General features: G+C 34.8%; 1 protein-coding gene across 3 annotated transcripts in view; it reads left to right on the top strand.

Annotated features, from left to right (window-relative positions):
- Window positions 1-23,056, top strand: part of GALNT13 (polypeptide N-acetylgalactosaminyltransferase 13) — a 446,823-nt gene that overhangs the window by 169,813 nt on the left and 253,954 nt on the right. For all 3 annotated transcript variants that reach the window (XM_045575393.1, XM_045575392.1, XM_036421744.2), the window contains exon 4: window positions 7,762-7,930. In XM_045575393.1, coding sequence (XP_045431349.1) covers window positions 7,762-7,930 — 169 coding nt within the window. The remainder of the gene's footprint in view (window positions 1-7,761; window positions 7,931-23,056) is intronic.

The raw sequence follows: 23,056 nt of genomic DNA, 5'->3' as shown, positions 1-23,056 counted from the left end.
TTAAACACTTCCATATATAGTATAAAAAGGTGAAAATGAAATCATCAAATATTATAAAAGAAAAGGGTATAAACTGGATGGTTAAAAAATTACCACCAAAAAATCTTGTGTGTATATATAGTTTTTGCCAAAATATAAACACATTTCATATATATATATATATATATATATATATATACAGATATATATATATATATATATAGATATATATATATATATATACAGATATATATATATATATATATATATATATATATATATGGTATATATATATATAAAATCAGGTGGGATGTTAAGGATTGTAGGAAGAAACTGTAAGAAAAAAGAAGGAGGTTATTGCTTATGTTTAGGTTTAGAGCACTATCTGTTATTTTATATTGGTTCACTAATTTAATCTGTAATTTACCTCATAGTATGCCTTTGACCTTATGATGTAATAAAAATTCACTTATTTAAAAAAAAAAAGGTTTAGGTAATAAAATCCAGGGTACATTTGACAATATTTTATATAGATCTGATGAATTTTAAGAAAGAGCATGTTAAGCATTGTGTGGGTTTTTATGTCAGTATTTATATTGTAGAACTATATTTTTTTGGCACAGAAAGTAGATGCTTATTAAATTAGTATTGACTTAGGTCTTGCATGTTTTGAATGGTTGAGTTCCTAGAATGTTTGGATACTTTATAAAGGGCAAAGGCAATTTACGATGGATTTCTGAAATTTAAATGACATATTTGCATTATTTGGTCAGCACAATCAATTTAATTCTTGTGACTGTTAAATGAAGCATATTCTTAGTATTCTAGTTATTATTATTATTATTATTATTATTATTAACTAACAAAAAAAAGGCCCAGAGGCTGTGGAAAACTAAAAAATCAGTATAAATTAATGCTGAGCAATAAGATTTAAGTACAAGGATCAGCAACTGGTTTATGCAGATGGTCATTAAAAGGTTGGAATGCCTCAAACATAAGCATAAGGGGTGGCAGGAGGAGACAGGTAGTCATTAGATATGTGATTGCTGAGGTTAGCTTTTAATCTGGGTAGAACGCTGGGCTTTTTCCACCTCCCACCAGAGATTTTCTCCACAAAAACATAATCATCAAAATGTTACATTTCACATTATGCTGCCTCTTGCAGCAAATTTACATCCATTTATTTTGATACCCTGAAATTATTACTGGAGCTTCCTACAAAGATCTGATTTAAAAATCAAATAATATTTAGGTAATAGAAAATCCAAGCCTATTCTGTGACAGCTATCTTGAAGACTTGATATAAATTCATTTTTGTGAATTTATGTGAAATATTCAAGCTTACTCTCATGATTGCATCTGATCATTTTGAAATGTAAACCCTACAGACCTTCATTAGTCTCATATTTTCAGCATCACAGAGACTGGAAATACACGATTCCAAGCAATTCATGCTGATTAATATTTAAGATAAAAGTAGCATATTGTCCTTTCATGATTCCACTTTTTGTGTCCTACCATTTTAAACTTTCTTTTTCCAGTATTTGATTTTCCTCAAACCCCACTCGTCACTCCACATCAGAATGAATACATATATGCAAGACCTTAGCATTCCTTATTCCACAACATGTGACAATGCAATTCTCAGGGAAGGTAGCAAAGCACACCTACCACTTTAACCTATTCCATATTTTCCTCCTAAGAAATTTTGTTCAGTAATTTCTCATTTGCTTGGTATTGTTCTATTATAGAAAATCAGTAAGAAGCTCAACCCCATACCCAGCAGCAAGAAGTGAGAACAAAAATGAAAGAAAATAGTACCTACATACCAACTACCAAACAATGATGACAAATCAACCTTTCTTGATAGCAAAATGCCTTGAGACAAGAAAAGAAATGCATGCTATCACTTTACCTACAGTGATTTCCAAAACATGCTCTATGAATCACAAGGATGCCTAAGATACTTCATTGGGGTGGAAAAATTAAATATTAGAATTTTTCTTTATTTTTACCTTATTTTAAATTTTCTATTTTTGATTTGCTATAATACCTATATTAATCACCAATGAATAAACCTAATTTATTGCAGATACATGCTTATATGTTTTTAACTAATGGGAGAACATGACCCCACCCCCAAAAAAATAAAAATAAAAAAGACCTTTAAGAAAGTATATTAGAGAGTTCAATTAGAATTCAGTCCAGAGAAAATGATGGATTAAGTGTTAATTAATATTGCTTAAGTGTAAGCTTGGTCATATAAGTTAGGAATCTCTAAGGTTTCCCCATACTTTCTAAATTCTTTTGTCACCAGGAAACAGGCCATGCTTCAACCAAGTAGCTGAGAATATAACACAAGGGCTATTTATAAAGGAGTCTACAGAATTTAGAAAAAGCGAGAAGGGTTAAGTCATTACTACACCGCACCCTTAAATGGAAGAGGAGGAAGCAATTATATTAACTTATTAAAAAAAATACATCTATGGAGAGAACCATCTGACAGAGACCATACCCTTTGGTCTGGGGACAGAGCCGGTGTGTGACTGCCACATAAGGATAAACCAAGGGAATAAATACCTTGGCTTTATTTGTGTTCTACTGTCCAAATACTTACTGGTTTCTCCATTGGCCATATCCAATCTGAAATCAGAGAAGAAAGTCCAGATGTAGTTCATATAGGTCAGATTCCCGGGTAATTATTTGAAAAAGATAAGAGTGGAGTTTGGATTTAGAAGAACAAATTTCCTGCAGTCCAGTCATCTCCTCAGCTTTCTACTCTTTTCCAGATGAAACGTATGTTTCCCTTCTACAAGGGACACACAAAATCTATCAATTCTTATATCCTATGAGTTGAGGGCAGTCTGCTCATATTCCCAAGCAAAACCTAAAATGTTCACAAACCTCAGTGTTCTTTATATAAAATATTCAAGACAAAAGTAGGGAAATGAATTAATAAACAATGAAATATAGTTGCTGTAGTCTCATGATTTATGTGGGCTGTTCATGAGGTCTTAGATGATAATTATATACTTGTAAAACTATTTTTATTGATTTCAGAAATGAAGGGGGAGGGAGAGCAATAGGAATGTCAATGATGAGAGAGATTGATTGGCTGCCTCCTGCACACCCCTGACAGGGGATCGAACCATGTGCCCTAACCAGGAGTTGAACCATGACCTCCTTGTTCATAGGTTTTCACTCAACAACTGAGCACACTGGCAGGACAATAATTTTACATTCTTTTAGCTACATCTGTGCAAGGTATATCCTATGCTCCATCGATCAGTAACTAGTTTGTATAGTATTCTTTACCTGGTGGTGTATGATCTTGTGATATAAGCCTTTGATTAAATTGCCCTTATTGGGTTGCCTCATTTTTCTATTACTCAGTCTAGTACAGAGGGGGAAACAAATAAACAAACAAACAAAAATACCCTCCAGGTTCCAAAAATAGTTCTGCTTGCCCCCCTCTGTGGCAGCAATCCAATTTCCTGTTGGTAAATAATATCCATCACCTCAACCATTATTGCGGTCTCTTTCTCTGCCAGTACTTTCAACAACTTAAGGAGCTCATAATGGCTGGAGGGTAGACTCATTTTCCAATTAAACAGAGCCTGATTGTGTTCTCTAGTGGAAGTATTTCTCATATGGAAACTAGAACCTTTCTATGTATAAAGCCTGAGGTTATATAGAAAGAAAACAAATATTGCTTCAATGAGTTATTTGCTGAAGAGATTTCACTCTTACTTCCTTCTTCGATTACTGGGCCTGTTCATTTTACCTATAGGAGATTTGATATCACACTTTGGATATTGGTAATCCAGGAGGTTTTTTCCTCCCAAATAGTGCTCAACAGTATTTAGCATATTCTATTTCATCAGGTCAGCTGCTTATAGACACTGAGGACATGAGACCAGGGGATATTTTGGGTGAACCCATGGTCACATTTTTTTTTTTTTTTTTTTTGGCCATAAATTTTCTTCCCTGGTCTGAAGTGAGATTATGCCAAAATCCAAGAAATGTAGGATTGTGTATGTCTACAAATGGTGGTACGGACAGAACTGTGGCCAGAGAAGACAGATTCCAGATCTCTTCCCTGCTGTGAGAAGACATTTTCCTCACAGTGATGAAAGGGTTCCAATAGAATCAGCCTCTCACCAGGTGATCAAGAATGGTGCCCTTTGTGTTTTCTCTTGCTATTGGCAGGTTGGGTGGCCATAATCATATCAACTGTGGTGAGAAGTTCATGTCATCAAATCCATGCATACTCTTCCTCTGAGTTATCCTGGTCTATTAGTATCTCTCCTGCCCATTGAACAACTGGAAAAAAAAAAAAGAGAGAGAGAGACTATAAAAAGGACTGCGTGACGGCTATAGGAGGGATAATTTTGTCAATCTGATTATTGCAGGCTCCTCTGCAGTGGAAACCTTTCTGTAAGATTACATGGGACATTAATATCTATTTTTGCATCCTCTTCAAGGGGATCATTCACATACCTCTCCCATCAGACTTCTTGGTCATTAATTTTTCATTCTTATTCTTTTAAATCTCTTACCAGCTGTCCAGCCTGTTATCTACTGCTCATGGATTAGTGTAGCCATTGCTACGCTAAGCCATTTCTCATTCACAGTGTTCAGTCAAATTTCCTCTCTGAAGTTTTGCCTTGTAAGCAGATTCCCTTCATCCACTGGCTTTCAGGGCCACCCCTGAGTTAGACTTCAAGCAGCTGCTAGCATAGAGGGTAGATTCTTATTTAATGTAGTCTTGCATTGTTTCTTACTTTATTAACTGGTCATAGAACATTCCCCATGGCATTATCGTTGTGAGTGAGAGAGCCAACCCTCAGTGGCCCCACAGAGAGGAACCAGGGAAATAAATAGCTCAAGCTCATTAATCTTCTGTCTCCTAATACTGTCAGTACCTTCCCAACCTAAGTTAAAGGACAAGGGAGTTTGCTTGGTGTGAATATAGAAGTTAGCAACCTAGGATAACATAGAAGTTAGCAGGCTGGATATGATGCAGAATAAGGGCTAAAAAAAAGAAGAGACATTCAACACAGCTACCGTCAACAAAAACATCACATTCCAGCAGCAGGTTTAATTTGATGACTTAAAATACTTTAGGTATTTGATATGATTCATTTTTCTGCTCATATTTAATTTAGTATTATTTTATAATAATTTTAATTGTAGACTTTTATGAATGAGTTTCTTTACTCATAGCAACCAACTGACCAATAGTCGCTTCACATTTTCTGTGACTAATATTATTTAATAAATTTTGAGAATTTTAGATAATTTTTGCAGCTTTATAATAAATAAGATGTTATATTCAGGAATTGTTTTAATAGTATGTTTCTCTTTCCACAGTGACATGTATATTCATTGAATGCAATGCTCTCTCTCTCTTCTCTCTTTTGTGTTTTTTTTTGTGTGTGTGTGTGTGTGTGTGTGATCCAAGTGTTTGTATGTTTGCAGAGTTGATAAATCTTTTCTGAGATGGTATGTCAAATGCTGAGTTTATTATTGTGTATTTAGGAACAATTTATAACGAATGTTGGGTTATGTAAGGGACCTTTGTAAAATGCCCATTATTTCACTTTAATAAAAATATATTGGTTTTTATAGAGAGAGAAGAAAAAAGAGGGAGAAAAGAGAGAAATATTCAGTCGGTTGCCTCCTGCAGGCAATAGACCTGGGATGGAACTTGCAACATAGGTATGTGCCCTGACTGGGAATTAACTGGGGACCTTTCAGTGCCTGGGGCAGGCCACCCTGGCCAGGACCATTGTTTCAGTTTTGATGTCCCCTTCCATAGGGCTTCCCAAAGCATTTTGAAGTGAACATTGGTGGGGTTTTTATTTTGTGATTCCCGCCCCCCAAAGAAGTAATGGGTTTTTGTTTTGTTTGTATTTTGGTAGTGCAAGCAGAGATAGGGGAATGGTGAAATTTCCTAATCAAAGCAGAAACTAAGGTGATTACTAGAGTCATTGCAATTTGGGGACTATTTCTTATACTTTTAATGAGGAGGCTCACTTTTAAATTGATTTAAAGAGAGAGAGGAAGGGGGAGAGAGCGAGGAAACCATTTTTGGATCAGTTGCCTCCTGCAACTCCGTGACCAGAGATTGAACCTGCAACCTGGGCATGTGCCTAGATTAGAAATTGAACCAGCATCCTTTCTGTGCATGAAAACACATCCAACTGGCTGAGCCATACTGGCCAGAGCATGAGTTCATTTTTAATGCAGAAGGAAATAATGTCATATTTCAGCATGATTTTATTACCTTAGTAAACAGTTTATAAATTGGGCCAATTGTTTCCAGGAAACATTTATGACTGTAACATGTGCCAAACAACCTCTTAATATATATAAGGATGGCATTGGCTTTAATAGATGTGTAGAATGTTTTATAAGGATGGCTGTGAAAGTGAAAACTTTTTATACTAATACTAGAGGCCTGGTGGACGAAAATTTGAGCCCTTGGGGGGCTCCCCTCAACCAGGCATGCACCCTCTCATAGTCCGGAACCACTTGTGGGATGTCTGACTGACAGCTTAGGCCTGCTTCCCAGGATTGGGCCTATGCAGGCAGTCAAACATCCCCCTGGTAGCCTGGGAGCCCTCAGGGCAGGTCTGACAAACTCCTGAGGGAGTGGGCCTAAGCCATTAATCGGACATCCTTAGTGCTACCACATTCCAGCAGTAGGTTTAATTTGATGACTTAAAATACTTTATATATTTGATGTAATTCAAATATATAATTACATGTAATCTGCCTGTTTCTGGCAGAGCAGTACTCCCCTTGTGGAAGTGCACTGACCACCAGGGGGCAGCTCCTGAGTTGCATGTCTTCCCTCTGGTGGTCCTTGTGCATCATAGTGACTGGTAGTTCCGGTATTCCACCCTTAGGGTCAATTTGCATATTACCCTTTGATTATATAGAATTATATATGATGTTAAGGTACATATAGACATATGTCTACACCCCTCCCCCCCCACCACCACCATACACCCAGACACATATTGAAACAGGTATTGCATAGCTAGAAGGGATGTTATAGTAGTGATTACTTTGAGGACACTGGAAGAACATTGGCCTGTGTATTGAATACTGAGCCCTTTTAGTAAAACAGCCAAGTCCAGGATATTGCTTTGGGGTCCCAGTTGCAGAGCACAGTCTCCAAATGTCCCTTGATCTTTGCAATTATATGTCACCACCGTGAAAATTATTTTTACTTATTTGAAAATGCTTTCAGGATGGATTCAAATTGCTATGGGGATGAAGTATTGTCTATCTTTCCTGCTTTTACAAAGATTTAATGGTAGTAGTTATGTGAAATACCAAACATTCATAATGGGTCTGCAAATAAATTAATGTTGGTATATTTTCACAAATTTTCTTATTTTGTGCAGCCTGATCTGCTCAGTGCTCAACTTCCTCCCTATTTAGCAAGCATGTTAAAAAAAGAAAAAGTCAGAGAAGGTTTTACTTTTATTATTTTGTATTACATAATTATTAAATGTCGATTAGCCAGGTCATGTTATATATCTAGACCTGAAAGACAACATGCAGCATTGAGTTAACGAATTAAAAATAGATTGTTTCTTTAGTGTTGTGTATGGTTTGTAAGTAAGTAGTGAAAGATTTGAGGATTGTGTTATTGCCAGTATATAAATAATACGATTGAGAATCAAATCCAACACAAGAGTTTATTTACTAGTATTCAGTTCATTATCTATGTTTTTATGTATGCGTGTACCTGTGTGTATCTTACAGCTGTTATTTCAAGAAACCAAGAAGGGCCAGGAGAAATGGGAAAGGCCGTGCTGATTCCTAAAGATGACCAGGAGAAAATGAAAGAACTGTTTAAAATCAATCAGTTTAACCTTATGGCCAGTGATTTGATTGCTCTTAACAGAAGTCTACCGGATGTGAGATTAGAGGGGTGAGTTTATGTGTGCTATATAATCTTACATATCTCAGAATACCTCAGAACTTTATCTGATTCAGATTATTTCTGTTTCAGAAGTTTGTGGTTCAGAATAACTATGCCATAGCCAGATTTTACTGTGCATGCGTACGAGGAGAAATCTGAACTATTTTCTTCCTTGGCAGAACAAAATGTTATTTGAAAAGTAATTGCAGAACACACAGCCTAACAAGTTTTTTTCTTCATGAGATGATTTTTGTCTGCTTTTTCTTTGCTTTATCTTGCTAAAGATAGAGTAAACACGCTCTTTAATAGATTATTTTCTTGCCAGCATATATGACTCTTACACTTTGATTTGAAAAACTATGTGCTTTGCTATTCTAACATAAAGGTAACAAATTGCTTGTATGATTCTTTGACCCTTTAAAAATTATTTATTATGGGCTCCAGCAATTTATGCTGCTGTTTATAATTAGAATACTCAGTTATTGGCCATGGAGGAAATAATTACTTGTATGTGATTAACTTTAAGCCATGCTCTAGCAAGTTGAAGAAACTTTAAATGGATTCATGAAATTAGATGCTTACAGTGTTGTCATTCTAGTATATAGTTCTTATAAAGCAGAGTCTTGGAACTCAGAAAGTTATACCCTGATGCTGGGACTGGTTTGGCTCAGTGGATAAAGCGTTGGCCTGCAGACTGAAAGGTCCTGGGTTCGATTCCGGGCAAGGGCATGTACCTTGGTTGCGGGCACATCCCCAGTACGGGGTGTGCAAGAGGCAGCTGATCTAACTCTCTATCCTTCTCTCTTCCTCTCTGTGAAAAATCAATAAAATATATTTTAAAAAAAAGAAAGTTATACCCTGAAATTTCAGAAAATTTCTAAGTTTACAGGTATGTAGTATGTAAACAGAAATTTTTCTTTTCGGTATGTAATTACTTTTTCTATATACAACAAAATCATAGTTAATGCAAACAAAATTTGCCACATATAATTGGTTATATTATATTAGTAATGTAGTGATGTTAACATCATAATGCTAAATCTTGATATTTTCTCCTTTTTGAATTACATCAGATGAGTTCAAAGTAGAGATGCTGGGGCTGAGTTGCCAAAAGGTTCATTTGGTAGTAGCTAAAATAAGTAGAAAAGAGTGATTTTGTACACTCTTTATGCTTTTCAAATAGCTTTCTCAAAAAACCCACAAATAACTATCAATTATGGGTGCTTTTTAAAAATATATATTTTATTGATTTTTTTACAGAGAGGAAGAGAGAGGGATAGAGAGTTAGAAACATCGATGAGAGAGAATCACTGATCAGCTGCCTCTTGCACACCCCCTACTGGGAATGTGCCCACAATCAAGGTACATGCCCTTGACCAGATTTGAACCCAGGACCTTTCAGTCTGCAGGCCAAAGCTCTATCCACTGAGCCAAACCGGTTTTGGCAATTATGGGTGCTTTTGGTCCTCAGCAAATGGTAAAAACATCAAATATTACATTTATGCCTTAGTAAGGGTTAAATAACTTTATAGGTAGTTTTGTCCATATTTGTATATGTTTGTTGTATTTGAAAAAGCACAAAAATCATATTCTTCTGATTAATTTAATTTGAGCATTTTATATGCTGTTTATAATGTTGCATTTATTATTTTGTTTTATACACCATGCTCCATGACTAAATGTAATACTTAGGCATTCTGAAAACCATGTAAGCACTAGTTCAAATTTTAAAAATCTTTATTTTCAACTATCAGAACACAAATAAATTAAATTTTATATAAGATCTGGGGTGATTCAGGTAAGAATAATTTTAGTATAGAGCCATCCATTTTTTAAAAAAAAGTAAAATCACTCTTGCTGATTTGACTCAGTTCACAGGCCACTGCACTCACCAGCCATGAGCCCAGCTTAGGGCTTCTGGCTGAGCAACGCTGACCACCAGAGGGCAGCTCCTGCATTGAGTGTCTGCCCCCTGGTGGTCAGTGCACATCATAGCAAACAGTTGTGTGGCCTTAACATATCATTAGCATATTATGCTTTAATTGGTTGAATGGCTGACCAGACCACCAGACACGTAACATATTAGGCTTTTATTATATAAGATATCCTTAAACTGGTTCAGTCAAATGCAGAAAATTGTCCAAGTAGTTTAATGTTGTATTTGGCTTTAACATAAATCTACAAATATTTGAAGAAGTTTTTAGAGTGATGAATCGTAAGCAAATACTTCATGTTTTCACAAGGAAGAGTTGAGATAAAAATAGTTCTTCTTAGAGACAATTGTAATTAGACATCAGGACAAGTTGAAGTTAATTTTTGGAATAACCATCTCTTGAGATGCTGAAGTACTTAATATTAATTTACTTATTCGCTTAATATATTTAATTTATTAATATTTAGAATTCATTTATCTATCTATCTATCTATCTATCTAAGCCTAAGTGACTGAATGACCAGGCAGCCAGTCACTGTGGCACACACTGACCACCAGGGGGCAGACACTCAATGCAAGAGCTGCCCCCAATGCTCAGTGTGCTCCCATAGCCAACCTTCTGCAGTCCTTCCCTCTGGCAGGCGGTGGTGGCTGGCCAAGCTGAGGGACCCCACCCATGCACACATTTGTGCACTGGGTCTCTAGTATATAATATTTAGTTATTTGAGGGACATGAAATAATTGTATCACAAGTAATCATGGTACTTGGATAAGTTAAGTTCAGTCAATGTTAAAGGCCTTAACTAAATGTCTTTCTTTAATTGAATACCCTCAGTTTCTAAGATTCCTGTTAAAGTTTGTATATACGTATAAATAAAATTCCAGACAAATGTAATCAATCCTTTCTCTCCTTTGCCCATCCTCTATAAACTAAAAAATTGCAATGTCATGAAATTTTGATTCAGAACTTTGAGAAAAAAAATATGATTAAACATGGATAGGAGACTTGTCTTTGATTGGTGATGGCACTACAATATACAGGTAATGTATTATAGAATTGTATATTTGAAACATATAATTTTATTAATGATATCACCCTAATAAATTTAATAAAAATATAAATTTTTAAATTCAAAAGGCATGATTAACTTAATGTGTTAATGCATCACCTTTAGGGATAATTAGCATATTTCTAATCAATTATGTGTCTATGCCTTTTACACTCATGTAGTTTGGATTTAAAAATAGGGTCTAAATATTTCAGTTTTCAGAAAGCATATAAATATACATCTTAGTTTTTAATGTAAGATTTTTGTATTACTTTTTAGTGAGAGAGGAAAAGAGAGGAAAAAAGAGAGAAATGAAATTACCAAACTAAAGAAACCTATTAAATATTAAATATATTATTTTTGAGTACCTAATATACTAATATTTGCCAAGTACTGATCTATGTGATGGGGAGATAGCAGTGAACAAAATGAAGTCCCTGCTTCATGGAACTTAGAACAAATTCAAGAATAAAGGAAGGTAAGACATAGAGATTAGAGTAATGAGCAAAACCGCTTTGAGAAGCTCACATTTAAGTTGAGTGGATCTTCTGCATTTGAAAATTAGTATTTCATTTTGCTAAGTAATTACTAGGTTCTTGGAACTTATAATGCTAGAAATATAACAGACCTATGGATATATAAAACTACAGAAAAACAATAGAATAAACATTAAGTAATGTATAGATGTATGCATGCATGTATGTATGTGTGTGTGTGTGTTCATACATGTGTGTATTACTTTTTGAAAACAGTATTTAACTTTTATTTCCATGAAAGTCAGCAAAATCACATTTTGCTTTACTAAGGTTTCTGTAGCCAATGTTTTCCTATGCTCTATGCTTTTCTGGAAGCAGAGAAAAGAGTATGATTGTGATCATAATCAATGAGATGGGTACATGACTCTAGTCCATTAAATGCAAAACAAATAAAAGGAACAAAAAGCCAACTCTGGAGACTTTTTTCAAGCAATTAAGCAGAAAATCTTTAGATATTGAACCAAAATATAGAGGTTTAATATCTATGGTTTACTATTGGATCTTGGATAAGTCATTAATTTTCTAAGCCTTATGTAGTTTTCTTTCATTGATTAAACCAACTAATCAAACAATCAACCAATCAACCAATATTTGTTATTTATCTAATACAGGCTTAGCTTTGAGAATAAAAATAAATGGATATATCAGGCTCTGACTGTGAAAATATTAAGAGTATATTTACTGAAAACAATAACTATAGTATTATATGAACAAAGCAATAATTGCAAAAATGACAAAGAATAAGATTGGGCTGAGTTTCTGGAGAAATTTTTATATTTATTATTATTATTATTTATTATTATTATGTGGAATTTTCTTATGCCTTGGGCTCTGGTTTTGGACTAACCATAGTAACTTTTTTAAGCAAGCAACTTCTCCCTTTAGTCTGCAATTTTTTAAATTAAGAAATTACAAATATTTATAGGGCGAATATTTATTTGAAAAAGTTCTGGGGAATTAAAAATTAAAGCAAAATGTTAAGGTTCCTTAGCATTTACTTGTATTCATTTAATAGTACCTCAAGTTCTTGTATTGAATTATTTGAAGGTTATAATTCAGCTGACATTTAAATCTATTTCATCAGGGAAAAATGAGAAAATAGGAAATTTATTTTAGCTATTTATTTTGTAGACCAAAGAACAGCTTCTTATGTATGCACACTTGCAAGCTGATAAGGAGAAAAAAAAAAACCACTAGCAGTCTTGCATTACTGGGGGAGAGGAGCAGTAGCATACAAATTCTGATGAAGTTTCCCTCAATAGCAAAGAGTTTATTTACCATTTAAAATAGAAATAAACCATAGGATACATTTTTCTCTGCTCAATTTCATAAGTGTACCTGTTCATTTACATGGATTGCCTTTATCATGAATTAAAATGCGGTCAAAGTAGTATTGATTGCTCAAAGGAGAAATCGAAAATGAAAATATTAATTGGATTTCTGATCTCTGTTCCACATCTTTTCTTTTTAATTTGAGAATTACTACAACTGTTATATGCTGACAAAAAATTTTCCTGTGAAGATAATTTCTATAATACTTTGATTTATGCTCATGTGTAGAATTAATTTTCCTACCCAAATTGAAAGCGCTGTGAAAAATGTGTGTACATGTGTGTTTATGTATGCATATAAACATATATATATTTGAAGAAGATGGAAGTGATATGTATGATTACTACTACTTTGGGGATACTGTTATACTATAATTTTTCTTTTAAATAAGGAAGTTGAGTAAAACATTACTAGGAATGTTATATATTTGTATGCCACTGTACGCAGAAAGAATATTGCATAACTCCATTTACTCTATTAGAATTTTTAAAATTGTGGTAAATAAACAAAACAAATTATTATCTTAACTATCTTTATGCAGTTTGGTAGTGTTAATTATGAAGGGGGTCAGAATATCCCACCCCTAAATATACCACTTTGACATCCATTCCATTTTGAACTGAAGGCAACTGAGAAAAAGCAGACACAAGTAAAGGTCTCTTCTCTCCTTCCCACAATATCTAAAGACAAAGCATAAATTAACCCAGTAACATTGTTCCTCTTTCTGGAACCAGGAGGGGAACAACAACCTTTATCACTGGAGGCAAATAAGGTGCTGAGATGACTCTGCATAAATTAAACCTTATCTTCTATTAGTTTTCTCATATATTAACTTTTCCTCATTTTACTACTCCTAGAAGCCCAGACACCTTTTAGTCTATTGTCACTTCTCCACCATGTTTCACCCTTCATTAAAATGATATCTGAGCACTAAGCCATCCTAATAGGTAAAGGTAGTATCTTACAGTTTTTATAGTTTGCATGATTAGTGATGTTGAATATCATTTCATGTTGTTTTAGGCTATTTGTATATCTTCTTTGAATAAATACCTAGTCAAGCCCTTTGCTCATGTTTTAATTAGATTTTGTTTTTCTTGTTAAATTGTAGAAGTTCTTTGTATATTCTGAATATCAACCCCTTATCAGGTACATGGTTTGCAAATATTTTCTTCCATTCTGTAGGTTGGTTTTACTTATTTACTAGAGGCCCAGTGCATGAAGTTGTTCATGTGTGGGGTCCCTTGGCCAGGACGGCAATCGGGGCCATCTCGACCAGTCCTGATTGGGGCGATCAGGGCCAGTTGGCAAGGAAGAGGGACCATGGGAGGTTGGCTGGCTATGGGAGGCTGGCTGAGGGAGCACGCTGACTACCAGGGGGCAGCTTCTACATTGAGTGTCTGCCCCCTGGTGGTCACTGCACCTCATAGCGACTGGCCGACTGTTCGACCCATTGTTCGGTCATTTGGTCACTTAGGCTTTTATATAGATAGATGATAGATAGATAGATATATAGATAGATAGATAGATTTTAAAACATTTATTTATTTATTATTGATTTTTAGAGAGAGGGGGAGGAGAGGGAGAGAGAGGGAGAGACATCAATGTGAGAGTAAAACATTGAGCAGCTGCCTCCTGCACACCCCCTATTGGAATCGAATTTACAGTATGGAAATATGTCCTGACTAGGAATTGAACCAGCAACCTTTTGGTGCATGGGACAATACCCAACTAATTGAGCCACACCAGCAAGGGCTATAGATTGATTTTAAATCCCTCAGTTTATCTATTTTTATTTCTTTTTCCTGTGCTTTTTTGCATCACATCCAAGAAATTGTTACCAAACTTAATGTCATGGAGTTTTTCTCGTGTTTTTTTTTTTAATAAAATATTTATAGTCTTACTTCCTATGTTTAGGTCTTTGATCTATTTTGAGTTTATTTTTGTATATGATCTAAGGTAAGAGTCAGACTTCATTTTTTAATGTGGGTATTCATTTTTATCAACAGTATTTCTTAGAAAGAAATTATCTAATTGTATAGTCTTGGCACTCTTGTTGCAAATCATTTGACTATATACAATATGTAAGGGTTACTTCTGGAAACTCTACTCTATTCAGATGATCTTATATGTTTTTATGGGAGTACCAGACTGTGTTTATTTTCTTTTCTATTTTTTTATTGTTTAAAGTATTACATATAGTAGTACATATACCTTCTTTTTCTTTTCCCGGTTGACCTTCCCCTATCCCCCCTCTCCCATCTCTCGCATACCCTCATCCACTCCTAACCCCCCCAGTATCTTGTATCCATTTGTTGTGCATATATGCATGCATACAAGTCCTTTGGTTGATCTCTTTCCCCTGCTCCCCAACCCTCCCTTCCCACTGTAATTTGACAGTTTGTTTGGTGCTTTATTGCCTCTATATCTATCTTTTTTTTTTTTAATCAGGTTATAATGTTCTTTATTTTCCATAAATGAGTGAGATTATGTGGTATTTTTCTTTCATTGCCTGGCTTATTTCACTTAACAATGCTCCCCAGGTCCATCCATGCTGCTGCAAATGTTAAGAATTCATTTTTTAATAGCAGCATAGTATTCCATTGTGTAGATGTACCATAGTTTTCTAATCCACTCATCTGCTGATGGGCATTTGGGTTGTTTGCAAATCTTAGCTATGGTGAATTGTGCTGCTATGAACATAGGGGTGCATATATCCTTTCTGATTGGTGTTTCTGTTTTCTTGAGGTATATTCCTAGAAGTGGGATTAGTGGGATTACTGGGTTAAATGGGAGTTCCATTTTTAATTTTTTGAGGAAATTCCATACTGTTCTCCACAGTGGCTGCACCAGTTTGCATTCCCACCAGCAGTGCACGAGGGTTCCTTTTTCTCCACATCCTCTCTAGCTTTGTTGATTTGTTGATGATTGCCATTCTGACAGGTGTGAGATGGTACTGCATTGTCGCTTAGATTTGCATCTCTTGGATAATAACTTTGAGCATGTTTTCATGTGTCTCTTTGCCTTCCTTCTGTCTTCTTTTGAAAAGATTCTATTTATTTTCATTACCCATTTCTTTATTGGATCATTTATCTTCCTTGTATTAAGTTGTATAAGCTGCCTGTAGATGTTGGAGATTAAACCTTTATGAGTGATAACATTTGCAAATATCTAAGTTCTCATATACAATGGGCTTTCTTGTTGTTTTGTTGATATATATATATTTTTTTGCTATACAAAAGCTTTTTATTTTGATGTAGTCCCATATGTTTATTTTCTCTTTAGTTTCCATTGCCCGAGTTGTATTGGTGAAGAAATTGCTTTGATATGTGTCTGAGATTTCTCTGCCTGCGGAATCCTCTAGTATTTTTATGGTTTCCCATCTTTATCTGTTTTGAGGTTTTTTGTTTGTTTGTTTGTTTGTTTGTTTTTGTGTGTGTGTATGGTGTAAGTCGGTGGTCTAGTTTTATTTTTCTTGCATGTACCTGTCCAATTTTCCAAATACCATTTATTGAAGAGATTATTATCTTGACTCCTTTGTATGTTCATGCCTCTTTTGTCAAATATTAATTGAGCATAGTAGTTTGGGTCAATATCTGGGTTTTCTATTAATATTTGATTCCATTGGTCTATATGTTTGTTCTTGTGCCAGTACCAGGCTGTTTTGAGAACAGTAGATTTGTAATACAGCTTGAAATTTGGTATTGCAATTGTAATAAGTTTTGAATTCAGGCAGTGTGTGAGACTTCCAACTTTGTTCTTTGAATTTTTTTAAGTGAACGATACCTTCTTCCCAGAACTGCCAATAAAGCTTTAGCTGTCATTTATACCCTCATCACTTTATAAAACAGAAATCTCTTCTTATTTTATGTATTTGCACTTATGAAGATATAATTGTGTACCCATGAAAACTGAGGGAAACAATTCTTTATCACAGATCATTATGCATTTAATACAGAAAATAACTAAAAATTATAGTGCATGGAAGTGGGAGTTTAAAAGTGCCGTCATGTAGAGGTGAGATAAAGGAAACGTTTTGTAAGAGGGTATATTTGGAGCTAGGCTTTTGAGGGTGTTTGTATATGGAACCAGGTTTCCACAGGAAGTAATTTTCTGGACAAGAAGAAAAGCATAGGGAGGAACAAGCATAGTTCTGGTTGTAGCAGAAACTACTTGTTAATAACATAAATTATAGGTAAATCTGGGTATGTAATAATGACTATTATTTTCATTTATACTCTTAAGAGTTCATATTCAAGTTGACCAAATACCCCCTTTTTTTTTAAGCAAATCTTGAATGAGAAAGCATAGAAATTACTCTTTATTTTCTAAATGTACTATGATAGTCATATTTATGTTTACATATTTATTACATGAGTTATTATTTTACTAAAGGAGTTTTATATTTACCTACTATTATGGCTATTAATGTTTCATTACATTTCTTATTTTTTATTTTGGTTTACTATATTTTGTTCTATGCATTTTGGGTCAGAAATATTTATTTTGTTAATCTTCATTAAAAACTAGACCTTTATCGATAAAATGTGATAGATTTAGTTCTATAACATAAATAATTTTTTTTGTAAAAAATGAAATAAACCATCTTTCAATGCATAAGTTTTGGATAATTGAGGAATAAAAAGGGTAATATAATTTAGGCAGAAAGTATATGAGTCCTTTTAAGGACACAGTCCAACTAGGATGAAAAGTGGTAAGTAGCCATGTGGTATCATAGGGAGGAGGATGAAGAATCTTAAAAACAGGGCTTCTGCCTTTGCTTAGACATGTCATGATAAGCAGCTAGGAGGTATTGGAGCAGAACTATGCCATGAAAGAAATTATATTTATGGAGAGATATGCAAGCAATTTTATATAGCAGACATTATAAGAAAGGGACACCTAATTTAATAGGATTCCCTTTTGGCTGTTATCATCACATAAATTTAATTAGGTTAGAAATTGTCTGGGATAGTTTTCTTAGAAATATAAAGCAATGAGTAGTAATAAGTTAAAATGAAGGGGAAAAGATAAACACAAAATTCAGGGTAGCTTCAGGAGGTATGGGCATGAGATAATTTGCAATTGTATCTGTGTGTGTGTGTGTGTGTGTGTGTGTGTGTGTGTGTGTGTTAAATCTGAAAAAAAAAAAAAAAAAAGGGAGGGGAAGGAACTATAAGTAGTAATGATCTCAAGCATATTTCGAACCCTGGCTGGGTAGCTCAGTTGGTTGGAGCATCATCCCCATAGTGAAGGAGGCAGGTTCAATCTCTGATAGGCGTATATACAAGAATCAGCCATTGAGTACATGGATGAGTGTAACAACAAATCAAACTTTCTCTCTCCCTCTGTGTCCTTTTCTCTCTCTTTCTAGGGTCAACAAATTTTTAAAAATAATATTTTGAAATGATATTTTAGACTTGGTGACTGACAGGCTATAAGGGAAGAGAAAACAAAAAACAAAGGAATCAAAAGATGACTCTAATGTTTCGAATTTGAGTATTTAAGTTTTTGATAGTATTGCTGTTTTACATGCACACGCACATGCACACACACACTGTGTCTGTGTTATGGGCCATTGAGTTGGCTCCAACCCTGAGCAACCATCTCAGTGAGTGATGTCCACAATTTCTTGTCCTTAAGGGCCCTGCTCAGCTCCTGTAGACTGATGCCAATGGCTTCTTTTATGAAGTCAATCCATCTCCTATTCAGTCTTCCTCTTTTCCTGCTGCCTTCCATTTTCCCCAGCATCGTGGTCTTTTTAAAATAACACGCCTTCTCATGATGTGCCCCAAATAGGACAGCTTCAGTTTTGCCATTTTCCCCTCCAGCAATATGCAGGTTTAATTGACTTTAGGATCTTGTTCATCTTTCTAATGATCCAGGATATCCATAGAACTCTCCCCAGTACCTTATTTCAAATATATATATATATATATGTGTGTGTGTGTGTGTGTGTGTGTATGTATAACATGTGTGTATATGTATATATATGTATATAATAGCCTTATTCACTGTTCAACTTTTCAGATTTGCACATCATTTGGGGGAGTACAAAGATGTGGATGATATTTGCCTTGGTCTCCAATGACACATCTTTGCTTTTGATTATCTTTCCTAATTCTCTCACTGATATCCTTTGAAGTCTCAACTTCTTGTGATTTCTTGGCTGCAGTGCCCATTTGGATTGGTGACTGAGCCCAGGTAAGCAAAATCTTTAACAATTTCAATGCCCTCATTGTCTGGATTAAAGTGTTTTTCTTCTGTAGTTATGGGTTTGTCTTGTAGATGTACAATTGCAGTCCTGCTTTGGCACTTTCTTTCATTGTTATTTTATTTTCTCTTTATTGTTGAAAGTATTAGGTAGATCCTCCTTTTCACCCCATTAACCTCTCCCAGCCTTCTTCCGCACCCCCACCCCCTAATCACCCATGTCCACAGGTTGTGCATATATGCACAACAGTCATTTGTTGATTTCTCCCCTCCCAACCTCCCCTGCCTTTCCCTGAGGTTCTTGTTTAAATCACTGCTACTTTCTTCCAGTAAGATGCTATTGTCTATATATTTTAAGTTATTGATTTTTCTTCAACCAATTTTCACTCCTTATTCCTTTGAGTCTAGCCCAGTTTTCCCCATGATATATTCTGCATACAGCTTAAATGAGTAGGGAGATAAATTTTACCCTTGTCTGACAACTTTGTCTACAGGAAACTGTTCTGTCTTTTTATATTCTGTCCTGATTGGCTTTTTGTCCACACTATAGGTTAAGCATCAGGATGATGAAGTGCTGAGGCACAACTTTTTTTCCCTCAGAGCAACCCATAGCTTTTTATAATCCATGGAGGCAAAGGGTTTACTGACTGTAAACATAGACTGAACTTCTAAAATTCCTCAGGTCACTCCAACATCTAATGAAGGCTTTCAATTAGATCTCAAAAACCCCTTAATTTTCTGAATTGAACATCTGGCATTTCTTACTCCAAATGCAGTGGGAGCCTTTGTTGGATCACCTTAAGCATCACTTGACTTGCTTGGGACATTAGAGCGATGGTCCTATAGTCACTGCACTCCTTGGCATCTCCTTTCTTGAAGATTCGTATGTATGTCGAACCTTTCTAGTATGGAGGCCTTTGTTTTGTTTTCCATATTTGTTTTGGCAGAGAGCTCTTGACTTTCCTTTTTTGGAGTTATATTTTATCTCCTCACATTGACTGTTGTGATAGTTCTCTTTATCTCTATGTGATAGTTGTTGAAAACCTACATTCAGGATTCTAACCCTGCTTTTGTCACATTTAACTCTTGCCTCACCCCTGTCTTTTATTTTTTTAAATATATTTTTAAATTTTAATGATTTTTTACAGAGAGAAAGAGAGAGAGATAGAGAGTTAGAAACATCAATGAGAGAGAAACTTCAACCAGCTGCCTCTTGCACACCCCCTACTAGGGATGTGCTCGCAACCAAGGTACATGCCCTTGACTGGAATTGAACCTGGAACCCTTCAGTCCACAGACCGGCTCTCAATACACTGAGCCAAACAAGCCAGGGCTCACTTTGTCGTTTAACAATTTTTAGTGTTTCTTGTCATAGATCTCGTTTTTTACCTCCCTTTTTATTTATGGCATTATCTTTTTGCCTTCCTTCCTAATAATATTTTTGTTTTAAGTTCATAGTTCAGTTCTTCTGGTTGCTGCTCAATTCAGTTTAGCAGTGCAAAGCTGCTTTTTATGTGGACTTTATATCCATCAGGAATCTTATTTACAGGACATTATATTTTGGTGCTGTGATTCTTTTGGTGGTCTTCTTCAGCTTTACTCTTATGTTTGATATTCAGTTTCATGGTCAGTGCCACAATCTTCTCCTGGCCTAGTTTTTCAGAGGGAATATAACTTCTCCATCGCCTGCTTCCAATCACAGAGTCTATTTATTGTAGTTCCTGTATAGGCCATCTGGTGATGTCCATGTAAACAGTAGTCTGTTTGGTTGCTTGAAGCATGTGTTAGTGGTGGGCAACTTGTTGGCTTTGTCAAAATCCATGAGCTTATCTGCTTAATTTCTAACTCCTAGTCCAAATTTTTCAGTGACATCCAATTCTGGTTTCTTTCCTACTTGTGTGTTCTAGTCACCTATAATAATCAGAATGTCTTATTCAGGTGTGTGACCAATTTCTTCTTTGATACTTGCAAAAAAGCTTTCAATTTTATCTTCTGCCTCTGTACTTGGTGCATAGACTTGAATAATGGTTATGTTAACAGGTTTCCCTAAAAGTCTGACTGATATAATTCAGTTTGACCTTGTAGTCCCTGACTGCCCGTGCTACATCTTACTTCAGTGTTAGAGCCTCGTCACTTCCTCTAAGTTTGCCATTTCCCAAGTAGAACCCTTTGTAGTTGTCAGACTGTAAATGTTCCATTCCAGTCCATTTTAGCTCAGGAACACCAAGCAAGCACTCCAATGTTTAGACGTTCCATTTCTTGCTTTATAATTAGCAGTTTACCTTGATTCATGCTTCCTGTGTTCCAGTTCCAATTGTATGTGTTTTGCAGCATTATCCTTTGTGCACATCAGCTGCCAGTCGCCTTTCTGACTTTGGTCTAGTCATTTGTACTTGTTCTCTGCTCTTCCCCAGTAACTGAGTGCTTTCCAACCTGCGCGTCACATCTCTGCACTAGCTTGTTTCATTTTGGACTGTTTATCATAGAGTTTTCAAGGTAAAATGAAACAAAGAAGGAAGAGAACAAGAAAAGAAAAAGCAGTAGTGGTTTACCATTTCCTTTTGCTGCTCAGTGTGTGGGTCTAAAACCTGTTTGGTTCTGGGTGTCACAGTCACCAAACACCTACAAAATGTAAGTGCTCCTGCAATTATATACACACAGAAACATACCTAAGTACACTTTTAATCTGGGTAGTGAAATTTATTCCACACATGTGCACATTAAATAAATCAAGATATTGTAGAAACTATTATGATATTATATTTATAGGCAAATTTTTTGGCAGCATATGAAATTTATAGTAATTCTCAAATTAAGAAAAGATGTGGAATCAATATCAGAAATCCAATTAAAATTCCCATTTTACATTTCTTCTTTATGAAATCAATGCTACATTTATGTGTGCATTGTTAGCATATTTGAACAAACTATGATTTTATTTATGTGATTCTTTTGTTTTGAAATTACCCCTTAAAAATAGAGTTTGTGGTTAAAATCTGTAGGTTTGTTGTTGTTTTTTTAACATACCATAAAAGAAATCTAAACATCTAACTTATCATGTAAAAGAATTTCACTTGTCTTCTATATGAAATTCTTCCTCACTATCTTTTCCAATGACAGATGTTTTCTGTACACATATCAGTGCATTAGGGAAGGTTAAATTATTCTAATGCCAACTTACAATATGATTTTGCTGAGGAAGAATTTGCTTTCATAGTTAATATACCCAGGTCAGTAAGATATTATTTTATTGACATGGGAGATGTTGGCATATGCCTAAAAATTCTCATTGTATATTGTAATTAATATTTTATGACCTTGCAGTGTCTCCTCTAGAAATCAGTATAATTTCTGAATGATAATTGCTTTATAAATGAAAAAAATCTGTGATTGGTCTTTGAATTTTATATTTAATGTCTTCACATTGCTATGTACATTTGTCACATTAAACATATTGCAAACAAAAACAAATAAATCTTATCAACTACACTCCAAGTCCATATTGAAATTTATGGAATGTAAGAATGATTATAATTTTAGGATAGACCTATGTGTGTAAAATTATATTTTCCACTATATATTTACTTATAGCATTTAATGTAGTATGCTTTATTTTTCTTATCAGGAAAGGCATTATTTCTGTTCCTTTTGTCTTTTCCTTTTGAAATAATGATACTGTATAGATAAGAGAGACATTTTCACTAAAAGGTCATGCAGAGCTGTGTAGTTATACTTTTTGAGAAGGTTATTATTTTAAGATGGTATTGTATGAAATTCAAGGAAAGATCCAGTATAAAGTAATTACTTTATCATCTATACTATGTAAGATAACATTGAATTTTGCAATGGAAGTTATTTATCTAGGGTCTCCTTTCTGACCTTCATTTTTGCAAGAAACTAAAAAGCAAATATAGCACACAGCTCCTATCCTGATGACTTTACATAACATAGTGATTAGGAAAATATTATCCCATAATAATATTATATACATTCTCTAATAATAAATGTAGCCAATAGTTAATATTTTTTTTAACTTTTTTACTGCAGAGCAGACATTGCATTAAGGAGTTTACCT

Source organism: Pipistrellus kuhlii, unplaced genomic scaffold, assembly GCF_014108245.1.
Source record: "Pipistrellus kuhlii isolate mPipKuh1 unplaced genomic scaffold, mPipKuh1.p scaffold_m20_p_7, whole genome shotgun sequence".
NCBI lineage: Eukaryota > Metazoa > Chordata > Mammalia > Chiroptera > Vespertilionidae > Pipistrellus > Pipistrellus kuhlii.
Note: the sequence above shows the minus strand (reverse complement) of the source record. Positions and strands in the feature narration are given on the sequence as shown.